Source organism: Ascidiella aspersa, chromosome 3, assembly GCF_963924565.1.
Source record: "Ascidiella aspersa chromosome 3, kaAscAspe10.2, whole genome shotgun sequence".
Taxonomy (NCBI): Eukaryota; Metazoa; Chordata; class Ascidiacea; order Phlebobranchia; family Ascidiidae; genus Ascidiella; species Ascidiella aspersa.
Genome location: NC_139449.1, coordinates 1428185 through 1446642, shown reverse-complemented (window position 1 = coordinate 1446642; position 18458 = coordinate 1428185). Strand labels below are relative to the sequence as shown.

At 36.1% G+C, this 18458-nt stretch overlaps 1 protein-coding gene across 1 annotated transcript; it reads right to left on the bottom strand.

The window, feature by feature from the left end:
* Positions 1-1429: 1429 nt before the first annotated feature.
* LOC146158019 (alanine--glyoxylate aminotransferase 2, mitochondrial-like) lies at positions 1430-12588 on the bottom strand. Its single transcript, XM_083385832.1, has 6 exons — positions 12461-12588; positions 11662-11755; positions 10224-10439; positions 9650-9822; positions 7212-7452; positions 1430-4695 (listed from the first exon to the last, which is right to left on the bottom strand). The coding sequence occupies exons 1-6, from the start codon at positions 12568-12570 to the stop codon at positions 4060-4062; spliced, it is 1470 nt and encodes a 489-aa protein (XP_083241958.1). The 5' UTR covers positions 12571-12588; the 3' UTR covers positions 1430-4059.
* Positions 12589-18458: the final 5870 nt, after the last annotated feature.

Sequence of the window (18458 nt, the reverse complement as noted above, 5' to 3'; positions counted from 1 at the left end):
CTAGTTCACGTACCCCAAAGGGTCCATGGACCCTTTAGGAACCCCTGCTTTATCGTAACAACGTTAAACATCCGGTGCTAGCTCTACGCTTCAATGAGTAAAGTTGCGTCATCGTGAACAACGGAAGCAATGGGTATGTGTACATGTAACGGGTGAAATTGCTTACAGTTCTGTAGGTCAACACTTGTTTTGCTAACGGAGAATGGAAGGCAATTTTTAAGGCATCACTGGCTCATTTTAACGATGGTTTCATATTAATGATAAAGATTGGTAAACCGAAAATCAGTTTGTTTTGATGTTATATGATAAATCAATAAAACTGATTCACTCAAATTGAAATTCTGATGATGCATTTAGTAGCGAAATATATTTATGATATGACATTCGAACTTCAGTAGTTAGTTTAATCTTAAACGAAAAGTATAAGTTAAGAAGCTCCTTACAATCCTTGATCGCACAAATGTGGAGTTTGCTTCTCCCTAAACAAAAATAAAATAATTAAAAATATAACTTAAAATAAAATCAGAAATTGCAACTTCATAACAAAGCCAATACAGGATTGGTGGTTTGGGAACAATAATGTTTTAGAGATGACATCACAAAGTTACATATAAACATGACGTCACACAGAAGTCACCCTAAGAACATTACACAGTTCGTTCATTTAGTCAAGTTTTTGTTTGAAGAGGTGTTAATTTTTTAAAACAAATGCTACATTACAAAAATAAAATCGATTGGCGCAAAGCGGTGCCTTTATATGCTGCTTCGCGGTCCCAGAAAATTTTCTCGCGGACCCAAAAAGGACCGCGACCCCAGTTTGAAAACCACTGGGTTAATGGGATGTGGGTGATCGCGGACCAGCGTCAAGGTCTAGTGCAAATTTTACTAATTAATAAGATGATTTCGTTAAGTATGGCGGGAATGGGAGGGAGAAGTAAACATTCTGCACAAAAACCTTATTTAACAGAACAACCTTGTTTTCTGTTCTCGAACCTACAATAACATCAGTACTCTAAAAGTTATTTTGCACCATTACGTGCAGGAAAACAAAAATCTGGGTTTACATACTCCAAAATATATTCAGGTTCGCTGGGAGGAATAATTAATATTTCCAACTGCTTAATCAAAAATAGTTCCTATTCAAGTTGCCTTTTCAAGGGAGTTTTTTTAGTTATCTTAATTTTTTTTCTAACACATAAATTTTGAAACATTCTTCATAAAGTACTAGATTTTAATGTTGGTTTTTAAACCTTGAAACACGTTTTATTTTCCCCTATAATATCATGTTGATATTAACTAATTGCTAACCCCTAAATACAAAGGTACATTTTCTAAAACAACCCTTTACACAGCAAAGCATCAAGAACAATCGCAGCTTATCCATTGCTTTTGATGAGGAATTTATTATTACACTATAATATGAGGCACATGGATGGCGTTAATATAATGACAAGAAGGCATATTTGTCAACAGAAATGTGGACACATCCATTTTTAACATCGTGGCAGTATTTTTGTTTTTTGATCACATTAAAAACGCATTGTACAAAATGGATCTTCTAATATGTTCAGTTGGGTTTTTTTAATAGAAAAGTCAAATATAATGCGGCAGGAACTTATAACAAATTTAGGCTTTTTTAAAGGGTCTTAAAACAACAGAAATATAAATGGAATATGAAAACGAATCAACCAAACTGATGTTCGAAATTCATAAGTAAGCACACACAAATGTAAATATTATAGTGAGCTTTGTCACAATAAGATAATTGCACATATTGATTGGTGAGATGATGCACAAAGCGATATCTTTAAAAGTATTTGGCGTACTGATGTTCAAACACAAACAGAACGACAAGATGGCTGCCAGAGTGCCAGTAGAATTATGTTGTTGGCTTTAATCGTTAAATATTCAAACAAAAAACCTAAAACACTTGATCAAAATTATTTGGGTGTAATTATCCTTTTATAGAACATTACAAATTTAAAACTTTAATTTAATTAATTAATGACATCATAGTTCCCATACAAACGTACTTAAAAATGTTAACACTTGGGAAAGTACTTTTTTTCGACGTATAGGCTCACATAGCATCTCATACTCATCATAAAAACCTATAAAATGATAAAATAACCCCTTTGTGAAATCAACGCCCCCGAAATACAATGAAAAGTTGGCTGAATCTCAATAAACGCCCGAATTTAGAAAACAATTTTCTAGCTGCAGCCAATAAAATAATAGGGGAATAGATAGGAGGAACAAATGTTGCGGGTTGAAGTAGCAAAGGTTGTTTGTGTTGAGGCAAGTAAACAAGAAACACGGGCACTTGAAATGCAAAAGACACAAAATACTTTTACTTCCAGGAATCATTGCGTGAATTACATCAATGTTTAACAGATATGGTGGGTTAAAATAGTATTATTTTGAACGAATATTTGTTGCAAACATAACACTACGTCATCTATGGATTATATGGCAATAATAAGCAAGAAGAAAATGTTGTAACGAAACAAATTTAACAAGAAATGTCGCTAGTTTTTTGCAGGCGCTAATAAAGAACAAATATGTTTTATATGAACCAAGTAATAAAGTATGGATCTAGTCATAACACGTATTTTGTAATTTTAGGTGCGGTGAGGTACGGTTTGCAGTTTTAAAGCAGTTTACAGTTGCTACAGCTATCTTTTAAAACAGCGGAAAATGCAATTAAAGAAATGTGATTTTTTTAAACAAAATTGTTAAAAGCATTATTTTGCTGGCGTTAATCAGAATAAGTGTGGTTGCGTCACAAGCGTAAATTATTGAATAAAATATTCTAAAATCAGCATAAAAAGGTGAGGTTTAGTTTACCTTATTTTGCTGTCCGCTACAGTTATCATGTTTTACAACAGCGAAAAATGCAATGGTATCTTAAAAGTTACTTTTAAATTTTACTAACATTAATTTTTGGCAATGGTGTGAAATCGTTATTAGGCATCTTTGGTATTTTAAAATTCTTATTAAATTTGACAAAAATGGTGTCATTCACACCATGGGGGGGGGGGGGGGCTATAATTATCGACATTGGGCTATTGGAAAATAAATATAAAAAATGTTTCGGAATTTACGAATAGGTTCAACAGATTGAGACAACAGAGTGCGATGTTTTTAAGAAATCTGTAAATAGCATTGTTTTCAGAATTGGGTGAGAAAAGAAATAAGTAGAGTTGCTTTACGAGTGTAATTTAATTAATAAAATATTCTAAAATCAGCATAAATTATGTGAAGGGTTTTACTGCGAGTATTAAATTAAGATATGGAATGATGCTTTATGCCTGACATATTAAAGTTATCGACGACCATTGTTAAAAATATAACCTCATTACCAAGACAATATTGCACAATTTATCCGCATAATTTACATTAAAACGTCTAGAAATCTAATGATTTAGCTTGATATAGGAAAGGATAAGCTTACGGACAGCAAAGGTCGCCAACCATTGATTTGTTACTCTTATAAACAGCGCTAACCCAGAAAACAAACTTTAAACTCTTCTTTCAAGTCCCCAACTAAATGTTTTCCGATGTTTTAATACCTAGGGTATACATCTAATTCTTAAGGTCTTAAAATACATGGCTATGTTTAACAATTCAACCGCGCATAGTAGATTAAAATTAAGGGGAAATTGAAAGATTTTGCCTAAAATAAAAAGATTAGGTCATCACGTCCAAATATAGTTGAGAACAAGTGATTGTAACCCTTAATTCGAGTCCCAACTTATTAACTTTCCGGTTAAAACCAAAAGCGTGATCCTATTTAAAAACCCTAAACTCTTATTGTCCTTTAAGTTCTCAAAAGTCTTACTCAAATCTACCAAGTTGATTTGATTGATAATATAACTGTTGGCAAAGAGTTATCTCTTAAAGATTCGCAAATACTCGAAATAGGAACATTAGGAAAAACACCAAAGTGTGCCGCGGCATATAGGTTGGGGACCACTGGGCTAACTTTTCAATTTAAAACTGTTATATAACTTTTAACAAGTAAACCAACAACGTCATCCCACTTAAAGCTCTAACCAATTATTTGGAATCCCTAAAGTTCTCAAATGCCTTCCTCATCACTTTAAGAGCAAAGTCCACATCCCCCTCCCCAATGCACATAGGCGGTGTCATCCTGAGGGTGTTCAACCTTAACCCACCGCGACCCACCAAAAGCCCCATGCTCTTCATATCACTCCACACCTTCATGACGTCACTCATACCCATGGGGGTCCGGGACGTCTTGTCGGCCACAAGTTCCAGCCCCAACATGAGCCCCTTACCCCTCACGTCACCCACAAAGTCAAAATCGTCGCGGAATCGGGAAAGTCCCTGAATAAACTTCGCCCCCAAGTCCAGGCACAGTTTCTGGGTATTCCCCTCTTCCATTACATCCAGTACCTTGCTTCCCACCGTGCAAGCGAGGGGATTCCCCGCGTACGTGCTAAGGTGAAGAACCCCGGTGAATTCCCGCACTATTTCGTGGGTGGTGACCACGGCCGCCATTGGAAACCCGTTCCCGATCCCCTTGGCCATTGTGACGATGTCGGGGGTGACCCCGTGGGCCTGAAAGCCCCAGGTGTGGGTCCCGGTGCGCCCGAACCCCGTCTGGACCTCATCAGCGATGCAAAGACCCCCTCGGTCACGGATCTTCTGGAAAGCTCCCTTCAAGTAATCCTGGGGAATAAACCGGTTGTTTTAATATATGTGAAGGTATATATTATATACTAACATTCCAAACGTATTTCAGCTTATATAGCTTAAATACGTTTGGAAAGGTGAGTTAGCACCTCCTATATGTATATAATATTGTGATGTTTTCTGGAAAGCTCCCTTCAGGTAATCCCAGTCAGGGTTTTTTTAAGGTTTGGTTTGGGTGACCGCGAAGTAGTTTTAAGAGACCGCAAGTGTTTCATTTAAATACCAAAAAGTTGCAAGTCCAAAATTTGGGAAACCGCTGGAGAAATTAAAAAAAAAACACCTTAAAAAAAACACTGATCCCAGCCACCCTTTTTCCACAGAAGCTGTTCTGATTCAATTTTTTTACTTTATTAAAAAAAAAATAAGTAAAACTAGACAGGGTGTGCGGTTTTTGTATATTTTTCCAGGGGGTATAGCGCGGTTCTACTATATTATACCAGGGGGGTACAGCGCATTTCTACTATAGTTTACCAGGGTGTCATTCCTTAGTTATTCTATATTCTTTAAACGGGTCTTATTTGTCAGTGTCCATATACTCCCAATGTTGTGCTTCCAGTTTCGGTGCTTTAGCAGGCAAAAGCGGATGTGGCCCGAAGTTGCGTGGTATAGGTTGGACATGGTGCACTTTTACAAGATAGATTGCCAGTGGTCTTAATATAAATTTGGCTGCGAAGCAAACCTATAACTTGTCTTCATAATTAAAAAATATTTGACAATTTTTTCTTGCACCCCTGTATGCCTCTCATTGGGGACAAAAGTCAATAGTGTGACGTAATCGATTTAGTTCTTTACAGCTAAACCTAGCGGCAGAAAACTTTCAATGCAGAATTTGTTCATATCGCTTGCTTTATTCTGGCCGCGAAGCGTCTGGCTGCCTACAGTGCTTTTTTTGTCCAGCGCGTGCAACATTCATTGTGCGAAGTGGCTTGTCTCAGTGAAACTAAGCGCGTGCGACTTGCCTTTTAAAAAGAGGCTTCTCTTAGTAAATTAACTTATTGCTTTTACAAAACAACATATTTTACCGCCGCAGATTGAAATGAAAAATTGTGGAGGCAGTGTACACCACTCTGTTTCCAGTTTTTATTCTATGAATGAAATCACTTTAATTTCTATATTTTTGTTTAGTTGTTTTCCCCCATAGGTTAATTATTTTAAATTGAAGTTCAAAATTGGCCTGAGGAGCAATCTATAATTTGTCTTTATAATTGAAAACTATTTAACAATGTTTTCTTTAGTTTTTTAGACACCTCTAAACACAAAAACGGCCGAATTTTAATTTTACCCCCCTAAATTACTCCCCTTTTTTTAAAAGGTAAAATGTTTATTTTAACATCAGCTTTAAATGGTTCTCTAACATTTGTGAAATTTTCAGATTTTTATGTCATTTCCTTCTAGTGTAAATATATCATTAAAATTTCCTAAAGTGTTGTGCATTTTGACCCCCCGGATGAAAAGTTCATGGGTAAGGTTTAAAATTTTGTTACTTAGCATTGTATATGTTATGTATCCATCATCCATAAATATATCAGATTTTTTTTACATTTTTTTATCTCTGAAAAGTGCCGAAAACCAAAATTAACAAAAAATGACAGTTTTGCCCCCCTAAAAACCTCCCCTTAGATCTTGTGCACAAAAATTTTATATTAGAAACAACTTTGGGAGGGTATTTACCAGTTGTGAAAATTTCATGTTCCAACTATGTTTTTTTCCTTGTCAAAAGTGAACAACGAAACAATTGACTGAAAAAAAATAATAATAATTCGGACAAAAACAACATGTGTCCAAAAAAAAATTTTTTTTTGGGCCACATAAAAATACATAAATATATATATTTATATATGGACAATAAATATATTTGATTAATTTATTACATATCTATTGTGTTTTTTTTATTTGAGTTTTCTAAAGGAATTCCCTATTCCCATAACAACTAGATTTTTACCGACCTTTGGGTACTGTGAAACTTCTTTTAAATTTATTTAATTTGATTAAACAAAATACTATAAAAAAGGTTAAAAATAGTCGATATATTTTTGATTATTTACTTAATTTTTTCGGGTCTTATTAAAATAGTCCCTAGGTCCTATTAAAGAATTCCCTAACACAACCACATTTTCGCCCAACTTTCGATTACTGTACATCCCTGTTCTGATTTCATGTTTTTGCTTCATTAAAAAATAATAAAACTAAAAAAATTAAATTAAATCAAAAAACATATATATTTATATATGGACAATATATCCTGTGATAAACTTTTTTGGAATTCTAGAAAAAAACGTATTTTGTTTAAATTATTTCATACTTTTAAAACATTGTTTGTTTCTAAAGCTTGAAATTTAACAGCTTTTTCATAAGATCGCAATATCAATTTTAAAACAGTTGTATTATTGGTTTGATCTTGTTTCCGTGACTTAGACAAATACTTTAACAATGTGATGCCATATAGTGTAGTAGCGTTTTACAGCAAAGGAAGGCCCTATTTCAACACCCACCTTGGGGTACTGTACAACCCCTCCAACCCCCTGCATAGGTTCAGCAAAGAAACCAGCCACCCTTTTGCCCACCGAAGCGTCCAGAAGTTCATCAAGTTGACCCAAGTACTTCCCACAGGCTTGGCACTCCCCCGGTGCGCATGCGCACTGACGGTCGGTCTGCACCAGGCTGTCCCGGCACCCGGAGCCACCCCAGGGACCCAGGTAGGGGTCGGGGTTCATGGCGTGGTGAATTCCGAACCTGGGGGCAAAAAGTGGGTTTAATCAGACAGTAAAGTGTGTTTATAAACAAAAGGTTAGCAATATAACCAGAAATGCTTATAGCGCTTCGATTAGGATATATTATAGAGTCTCAAACTGGGGACAAGTATTTAAAATCAGTGTTTGAATAGCATTTTATTCTATTTCAATAATTTTACTGAAATATCTAACATTTTTTTAAGATTATGGTGCAATAAACAAATATGTAGGACCAAAATATTTGATCGAACTGTTGTAAAAAATGTTGTAATGTTAAACGTTTATGTTTTAAATGTTATAAACGTGGACCAGCGAGGGATTAATTTTATCAGCCCGCGGAATATTTCCTAATTAAAATAAACTCTAGTTAAAATCTATTTTGATGCAATTTTAAAAATTGTGCTGAAATTTGAATTATACGACAATTACTTTTTAAAGCTCACTACAGTTTGTTGCATATAGTATATCATCAAAAAAGATTTGTAGGGACGATTAACTGATGAAAGTGAAATTAACCGTAGTTTAAGTATAAGGCGGCATCAGTAGGTTGTTGGGGCTTTGGAAAGGCCTTACACCCAGCCAGCATGTGGTGTCAAAGTTACAGCGACAGGGTTAACGCGTTGGCTTCTTGTACAGCTATAGCCTATATTAAAGTAACATTCCATTGTATTCGGTCATAGTCATATTTACAATAAATTCGCTCAATAAGCTATTTTAGGAGTGCAGTTCTGTAATTTCAAGTCAGCAGTGTGTTATTTAGGAATTTTCTTTAAAATTTTTTCCACTCAATGTATATATTGACCCAGGTTATTCTTATTGTAAAGAAATATGCTGCATCACGGGTTGACATTTAAAGAATATTGATGATTCAGTTGGTTGCTAGATTGTTTATTTGCCAAGCTTTTTATCAATTCGATACATTCACCCAGAAACCGAAAGTAAATTGAATTTTATTTATTTCGCTGTGGTTTAATTGTTCGCCAAATATTTGGTTGGTTACATAATAAAATAATGTATAGTGTACATATAAGTACGATTACCGTTGTTTATCTATGAGCTTATTTAAAACAAATATCCACCATTTTAGGCTAATTTACTAAAAATAGTATTATATCGGTAAATAGCATTATAATAATCGTGTAACTTATCTAAAAAATACGATCATTTTCCAGTCCTTTATAAAAGTTTAGAAACTCCTTTATACAAAATCAATCATCATCACACTTTTGTTCCGTTTAATATTATGTCCCGACCTACTCACAACATGTTCACAACATGCGCATTATAAATATCTGTTACTAAGCTGCAGCAAATTGTTATGATTTTTTGTACAAATATTTTTTTCTTTTAATTAGGTGCGTCGCAATTTCTATGATTTCGGCCTATTTTTTAGTTGTGTACTTAGTTTGTTATCCATACTTCTACTTCAATTGCTTTAAGCACAATTATACCAAACATTTATGGTACTATTAACAACTTTTACAGTACGAAATTTTAAACTCGAAGATTTAAGGTCGCGTCCCAGTTCAATCATTCCTTTAAATCTGACATACCGTAGTAAAACCGCATTCAAACCAATAATGACACACCAGTCCATTGCAGGTCATGTCCTTCCAACCCGTTCGTTTAAATCTAACAGTAAGTCTAACGTAGTAAATACGCTTGTATCAACCAATAATGATACAACCAATAATGACACACCCGCCCATTACAGGTCATGTCAATCTTACCCGTTCGTTTAAATCTAACAGCAAGTCTAACATAGTAAATTCGCCTACACCGACAGTTACAGTCAATTATGGCACACCTCCTTTTTCAAGGTCACGTCCCGAATAACTCATTAGTTTAAATTTAAAATTGTAAGTCTAACATAGTAAATTCGCCCTTACAACAAATAATGACACACCCACCCATTACAGGTCATGTCCCTCCAACCCCGTTTGTTGTAAAAAAATATAAATTCGCCTACACCGACAGTTATGACACATCTGTCCATTACAGGTCATGCCAATTTACCCGATAGTTTAAATTTAACATAGTATATTCGCTTATATCAACCAATAATGACACACCAGTCCATTCCAGGTCATGTCCTTCTCACCCGTTAGTTTAAATTTAACATTGTAAGTCTAACATAGCAAATTTGCCCAGCAACTAATAGTAACACACCCGTCCATTACAGGTCATGTCAATCTCACCCGTTAGCGTATCCGTGTTTCCACGTCCCGTGTGCAGTCAGTCCGTTTGTGTAGGGACTAGCTCCGTGGTAAGAGTTGCGAAGTGAAATAAGGTCGAACGACTTGGTGTACTGACGAGCCAAGGCCATAGCGAGGTCGTTCGCTTCAGACCCGCTGCTTGTGAAGAAACATACCTAGAAATAACACATTTGTGAAAAGTTGTAAATTGTTTAGAATATTTTTTAAAAGTTGTTCAAAACTGATTTATTTGTGAGCAATATTGTGGAGCATATTGCATTTCACAGAAATTAGTTGACAAAAATGGTATAGACTATAGAATACGAAAAATATTAATTTGTTTTTAAATTGATGATTTTGTTATTCCTTTGAAGCGTATTGTATTCAAAAAATCAGTTGAAAAACAGGTGGTAAAAATTATGACAAAAATGACAAACTTGTTTACTTGAGGAATATTTTCCTACTTCAAATAAATTTGTCGACAATTAATAGACAAATGACAAAAAACATAAATTTATAAAGAAATTAAACATTAAAAAACATCATCATTGTATCACCCGGGATTCGAACCACCAACCTTCAGGTCCCCAGGAAATAGCGCTGCCAGTTTCTCTGCGTATTCGTGCACCGGAGTTGTGAGATAAGTGTGGGTCGTGTGCCACAGCTTGTCCATTTGACCTTGAAGCGCATCTTTGACCTTGGGGTTGCAGTGGCCCACGCTGACCGTTACGATTCCTCCGAAAAGATCCAGGTAACGTTTACCCTTGTTGTCCCAAACCCACTGCATTTTTCCCTGGATATAATGGAAGAAACGTTTAGGTACGTTATGTTACGTTAGAATATATGTGTCGAGTTGCTGTGTGTTACGTTAAATTAACTTGGGTTGCGTTACGTTGCGTTTCTTTGCGTTTCTTTGCGTTGGGTTACGTTGCGTTACGTTGCGTTACGTTGCGTTGCGTTACGTTGCGTTAAGATGATTATTAAAAAAATATTTCCATGTTTTTTTAGCAGTAAGTGTATGGATAAATGCTGGTGTGAATCTGAAATTGATTATTGTACCACTATATAAAAAATGTTGATGTTTTTCATAAAAATAGGTTAATGTCTTAGTTCAGGGAAAGCAAAAAGGCCCGCCAGGTGAAAAAGGTTCGCAACCATCAAGTTAGATGTTTTATCATCGCAAGCTACTGGCACTTATGTTCCGCCCCGCCCATACAACGCCCACCAAACACGCGCAAGGCGCGAAACATTGCGGAGGAATGCCGTGATGCAACCCAATTACACTCTTTCCATGTCCGCACATTTGGCGAACTCATAGGGGTTACAAACCTGTGCTTGCTGTAATGAATAAGTTACAACATTTTATAAAATCTTTTAGTAAAAGTTTGAAAAACCGATTCAGGGTGAAAGTTTTGTTTGAACAGGACACTTTCAATGCTAGAAACTAGGTCGGAATCAGGATTTATCATTTGGGGGTTACAGAAATAAATTTAGAGGTTAAGCCACAGCAGTCACGTCATAAAGCTACGTTACAAAGTTACATCTTAATGTGGTGTTGTTAATAAGGAACAAAACACACGTTTATTTTGCGTGTTAGGTTGCAGAGGTGTTACTTTTAATAAAAAGCTATATTACAAAAATGTATCAATCAGTGCGAAGCGAACAAACGCCTTTATAACTATAAAGTTGCAAAAAATCACTTTTCAGAGAGCGATGAGACGCACGGCATTCTAGCGCTGAAATCAACACATACTAGAAATATAAATCAGATGAAAGTTTTAAGCAGCTAAAGGAAGCAAAATAACAGTTTGTTGGTCTGTAAAACGTGAACATTTAAAACCGCAAATAACGGGTTTAAAATTTAATTACTATTGAACTTTCCTACTTTCGTGTCATTTTACTTTGCGTCTTGTTGACCATGTGTGGCATTTCCTACGGCTTTCTGAAATAGTTAGCAGAAACGTTGGACAAACAAATACATAACGAAAGAACTTATTTTTAGTAAACCTTCCTACCTGTGTTAGTAGCAATGGTTCTGTGTAAGCAGGGTTGGTGGTAGGGGAAAGGTGCTTACTCCGAATCTCCATAATCCTCTCCATCGAAAGGTCACTGTAAAGGGAAACGCACTTCGTCTAATTGTACGTTTTATTATGTTGGCAAGCGTTAACGTATTACATAAATTGTTGTTCCAGGCAAAATAATAACACCTAGCTCCTCTTGTAATTATTTGTTCTCTTTAGCAACCTTTACAAGACGCCTTCTTGTAGAAATGCCGGTTAATTTCCCTTCTATTTAGGAACCTTTTACAATGATTTAATAAGAGGACGACTGCAATTAAAAATACGGCCCAATATTCGGTCGTGATAAAATAATTACGACGACGAACCAATACGCAGTAAAGACCAGGTCGTCTTATACTCGGCGCCCACTGTTTTACCTTAAAAAAACATATTTTGGCTTAGTTCTTCCATAACAGATAGACAAGTGCTTTCAAACCGGGGAACCGCGGCACCCGGGTGCCATTCCTAATGCTGAAGGGTGCCAGAATATATTAGGAACGAATCTGATTTGTGCTACATTGGTGTGCCTCTTAAAAAAATTAGTTTTGAACGCTTGTTTATGAATCTCTTGCATATGAATAGCTAAAGCCGGTATGTCTTTTTTAGTTATGTATGTAAGAGTATTCTTATATTGGGCTACAAATTTACGAGGATCGGTGTTTAAAAGGGACATTTTTAAATAGGCGGGGTTTTAACTGTTTCTCTTTATATTATATAATTTCCGGGTAAGTCAAGCTACTCGTTACTCACTTACCTTTCTCCTGGAGGTGAAAACTCGCATTCCGGCATTTGGGGAAGTGACGTACATCTTGATGACGTCATCAAGTGACGAAACGAGTGAAGAAAGCTGCTCGACTTAAGCATTTTATTTTGTGAGCACTCTAATTCTATATCAAGAAAAAATGATAAATTTTAGACGGTTGTTTGTATTTAACTGTTTGCAAATATAAAAAGAATATACTAAACACAGATTTCCAGAATCCCTTCTGTACTTAGTTCAATCTTTATCATTTATGTCGGTATAAAATTCCAGGCATCAACTAGAATTAGTCAGCATTGACAAACGGTGGCAGTTTAAAATTTATGCATATTATATTATCCATAATCCCTGATAAAGGCATCCTGGATAGGTAGCCAAAACGTCAGTAAACAAATAAAAAACAGAATAACTTATTTTCCGTACATTGTCCGAATAATGTTTCTACCTCCAAAACAGTATAGTTTACTTGCAAACAAATTAAGCCGTTTATAACAAGATTAAACTGTAGCTTGATCGTTGACATCTTATCAACACCGCTGTAACTGTTCAACATCTGAATGTGCTAAGTAATGCCCGCCACACTCCTAAATTAAACCATCTGGTAGACTGGTATGTTACTAGTTTTTACGCTTTTTGATTTAAGGAAATTCCAGGACGCGTTTTGTGCAGTCATGAGAATTACTTAACTCAACACCCATAAGCCGTAACTCTTCAACACCTGATGATGCTAATGAATGCGCTCCGCCTGTGGAAACTCAGCCTGATAACAATTGCGTCCCACCTTTTATAAGTGATGCTTGACTTACTTCTCAGGCACATTAAGTGAAGATGATACAAGCTCGTATCGAAACGTCTTTATCAAGATGATGTCGATCTACTCGACCTTTTTGGCTTTGCATTTCATTATCAATTTACATTAGAAACCCGTGTATTATAGTGCACCCAAGCTAAAACCACCCATATCAATTTAAAACCATGTTTGGCGCGTAGAGCTAAACCTTAACAGTACGAGAGGCCCTCACAAAAGACGACAAACCGCTACAACGTAACTACCTACTAAGTCAACAAAGGCCGGCCAAAACCAACAGAAAGATCATCCGTAGCGCATGAACGCATTTCACGCGAGGATCGGCAATGAGCAAAATTCTGCATTGTTAGCCTGACTGGTTGTCGTTCGTTGCAGTTCAAATAAGAAGAAATGTTTAATGACACCAAATACTTCCGTTAAAACTTATGAGAAATGAACGACGTAACAACATAGTACTATCACTTTTTGTTTACAAAGTAACTTTTCTAAAATTACAATTAACCGCAATGGCAAAATAAATATTTTATAAAGGTAAGGTTTCTTTTCACATTTAATCAATAAAGCAGACCGGTCCAGCAAGGATGAAATATTTAACACTTTACCATAAGGCAACACGCTACAATTACAAGCACAAACAGGCTTGCGTCGCTTAAGCATACGTGCGTGACATGAATCTCCACTGTACAACAGACCAGGGATCCGCAAATAGCGGGTCGCTAGCTCGTTTAATGTTTTGTTGCGCTTTGAATCTATACATAGATGCGTCTGAACACAGAAGCACTTGTACGTAAACCAACTGATTTTAATTTGTATTAACGCGGAAAGATACTAAATTTATTAATAAGTCCATTTGACGTTGTCAACACTATTTAACATGTTATTTTGAATTTGCTGTTGTCAGCTAACAACGGGGAACAGTTTCAGCAGTAATTGTACGATAACAGTATAAAAGTCAAACTTTAGCGTCAAGAAAGTATTAAAACTTATGAATAACGTCGTATTTTGGTAAACAAAATAAATCTAACCCTGCGCATTTTTTTACATTCAGCACCACCGTTGTCTCGCAATATCTGTGTCAAAGTTCATTTTAACATCACATACTTGAGCTTAGTAAAATGTTGCGCTGACTTTGGGCGGTCAAGGGAGTTTTCTACCCCTAGGAATTGATCGTTGCCGATATTAACCTCCCAAATTCAAACTTTGTACTTAGCAATGAACCTATTCTGCTTCCTAATATGCTATGTCTTTTTAGCGATTTCTTTGTAGCCAAGCGGCATGAGGACGCAGCACTTAAACCTGACATTGATAAATGTAGTTATGCTTAAAATGCAATTTCTGTTCAGTTTTTACACTATGGGCAAAACTCAAAGTTTTGAGAAACGCTGCAAACTAACATTCATAAGCAAAACGTTTAAATGTAACGCAACTCGTGAAACATTTGGGTCGCACGACTTTGGAACTACTATTTTTGCTTCGCACCAAAAAGTTCCTGCGGCCTCCTGCAATAGTTGACTCATATTTAAGGTATTAACATGTTGCATTGCCATGAGGCTTAAAAAGTTTATGAACCACTGGTGAAATGGCTTCAACTTCTTTTCGATAACTAGCTAATTAGCATTTTAGACCGCTTAACTGTTTATGTTGCACTGCATACGTGATAATGAAAGTCAACTTTGACCCTTGCAAGATAAATGTCGACCCTCAACAACATAATACTCTAGCCAGTAATTAAGATCGCACACTATTAAAAAATTTAAAGACATTATATTTTGTCAGAAAAGGCATCACCAGTATATCTCAATTCAAATGGAAAAATCGCTAGCTTTACTAGAATATTCTGCTGTTTTTAACTATTGAATACATCTTTTACAAATTTACTTTTAAATTACGTTTTGCGCTTTAACTTTTAATTCTAATTCAAGGCTGCAAAAGTGAAGAACACTGAACACAGAATGCAACTGCAAGCAGAATCTAGCCCACTGCTGAATTCAGTTTAAGTCAGCAAACAAAACAGCTCTCAATGTTGAACAAGCAAGCATCCGGTAGCAGCTACACGCTTCACTGAGCACAGTAGAGCGTCATAGGAAGTCATACAACGCTGCCGGCAATTTAGCTCTTATCCATTTGCGACCTGCAGCGATATTTTTAATCGTTGTTACACGCTAAAACAATAAATATTGCAGTAGGAAAATCGTGCCCATACAGTAGTTGGTAGCATTTTGAACGTTTTTCAATAACAGATTTTATAAATGAATAAAGATTTATTCGAAACTTTCAAAATGCAACCTACTTCAGTATTGGATTTGATATTTATTCTACGCCTAACTACAACCTCCAGCCATTATTTTAAAAGTTATTCAAACGTTCACAAAATGCTTCCTACTTCTGTATGGGCTTTAATATTCCTAAGTCTTACTACAATCTTAAGCTGATATCTTAAAATTTATTTAAAATGTTCATAAAATGCTTTCTACTACTGTCTGGTCTTCACAAAATGCTACACACTTCTGTATGGGCTTTAGAATTCATTCTACGTCTCACTACAACCTTCAGTTCGCTCCAAAGCAGACCTGGGCAAAATACGGTCCGCTAAGCATTGCTATTCGGCCAGCGGCTCATTTTTTTTAAATACAAACTTGTGCAACTTTTTACATGTTTTGGTGAAACATAAATATTCATTTTTCCAGGGACGGATCTATTTACCCGCCAAACTCAAGTTAAGCTTGTTTTAAAGACTAAAATGGAAATTGTTTTCGCGTTTCGCGCGAATCTCTTCTGTCTTTCTCGTAAGTTCCACGTGTTGTCGAGCGTCAAGACCAACGTCGCCCTCTGCACTGTGACACTCTTTCTAACGAAAATTTGTCAAACTTAGCCTAATGTTTGCAATGGATTTTTTGCGCTTCGATCGAAAGTATTCCGACTTCAAAATACGTACATTAGTATAACCGTTTTCCAACCTCTGAAATATGCCAATTAACATGTTGTTAATCTAATTTGATCAATGCAATGTTTGTGTTTCTCACCATTAATACCCTCTTTGCTCCATTCTATCGCAAGAAACGCATCGGCAAGTTAAAGCGTAAAAAAAACAAAAAAGGCACTTAAGTTGTTGTGTGCAAACTTTCACGTAGTTTAACCTTGAGCTGTTGGATTAACGTCGGTATTGGTATTACATTCGAGTCCGATTATTCCCAGCATATCAAAGAATGCACACATATTTTATCTGTGCTCAATGCGTCACGTCCCCATCTAAATTTGATTAAAAGTTTGCATTTTAAACTAAAAGTCGCAAATTTTGCGCGAAATTTTCTAATCGACTTCAGTCTATGTTTGACCTGGCCCGCCACAGTATTTTATATTTCTTATGCGGCAATTGATGAAAAAATATCTGCCCACTCCTGCTTTAAACCGAAACGCGGCAGTTAGTAAGTCAATATTCAAGTTTGAAACACGAGTGAGAGTTAACTTTTTGTTCTCAGCATATAATTGATGTGTTTCTTTTTAAGGTTTATTTACCATGCAAAACAACTGTTTGAGCGTCTATTTGTTCTAACGATGAACTTGTCTGATTACAAGTGCGTTTTATTGATTTAAAGTTTGTTATCCTCATTGCTAAACATCCTGGAATCAAATCTTTACAACGTAGACTTGATTTATTTACCGTCAAGTACTGGTTTCCGCATAATGACGTTATTTGCCATAAAATATTAGAAAAGTAGTGTCGAGTTTTCCTGCTTCAGTTCGCCTCGTTTCAAACTTGGCAGGCAACCTTTTGCGGGCGATGTTCTCACGCTCTGCAAAACAAGCCACTTGTTTTGCTGGCGTCTGACTCCCGCTGCAAATTTTTTTTCCACAGTGGCAGCGCAGCAAGCTGTAAAAACGTAGTTCCCACTAGCACAGGGTTGGGCAATTATTTTTAGCCGCGGGCCGCATGAGAAACCAAAATATTGTAGCGGGCCGGGTCAAATATAGGATCTAAAATACAAACAATATGACGTCATACTCTGACGGTGTAAAACAAATAATCAACCAATGTGTTATTACGTTTGGAGTTGTGCGAAAATATGCAATTTAAGTCGGATTTAAATAAGGTCACGAAACGTCGCGGAGAAGGTCACGAAACGTCAACTTACCTATATGTTTTTTCTTCCTTTTCAAAGCTTTAAGTTACCGATGTGTTACAAAGTTTAACAAACTTAGCCTAATATTTATATATATTTTAAATATCAGGCTAAGTTTGTTAAACTTTTGTTGGAGAGAGTGCCACTGAGCAGAGGACGCTATTTTTTCGTAAAGATGTAAAAAAATCGCGTGAAACACACGAGAAAGACATAAGAGACGCCAAAGCGCGAAACGAATTTCCGTTTTAGCATTTAGAACAGGCTAAAAATCGAATTTGGCGGGGTCTTGACAAGATCTGTCAACTTGCCCTGGTTTCCGCTTAGCCTATGTATTTTATCGAAAATAAGCCGCGGGCCATATATTGACCAGGTTTACACTAGCACAACGCAAAACTATGACGTCACAATAGACAATTTGACTTAAGCGTGCAATTTGGAAAAGTAAGTTGCCTGAAAATTTTATTGCCCAAAAAATTATCTCCTTTAGGAGCGCCGTGTTGATTTTTTGTTAGGTGCTTCGCGGTCCCAGAAAATTGTCTCGCGGACCCCTAAAGGACCGCGCACCCCAGTTTGAGAACCACTGCTTTAGAGTAAATGCCATCAGTTAAAAAAGTTCTTTCAAAAATACTTTTGGAAGGAAAACCTGTTTAAGGCAACAAAATTACTAGATTGAAGAACAAATGCTGACTACCGGAGATTAAGTTTTGCTGCTACTCGTCGAGTACTCGTTTCCCCATAATGACGTCATTGCCATAAAATATTAGAAAAGTAGTTTCCGATATTTAGTTGGCAGTTTTATGGCTTTCGACAAAATAAGTTTCTGAATGAAAGCAAAGCAAAGTCGAACATGCGGCTAACCAACCTTCAATCATCAACTGCGGGTTTAAAGATACTCTTGCAAGTTCTGTCAGGTTTTACCCACGCTTGTGCGTTGCTCGTAACGTCCACATTGACATCAGGGGACTGTTACGTGTTCACTAACACATTAAGCACCTAAATTAATTAATTGCTATAAGCCAAATCTTAGAGTTCATTAATTTATTTTACGAATAGATAAATAGGT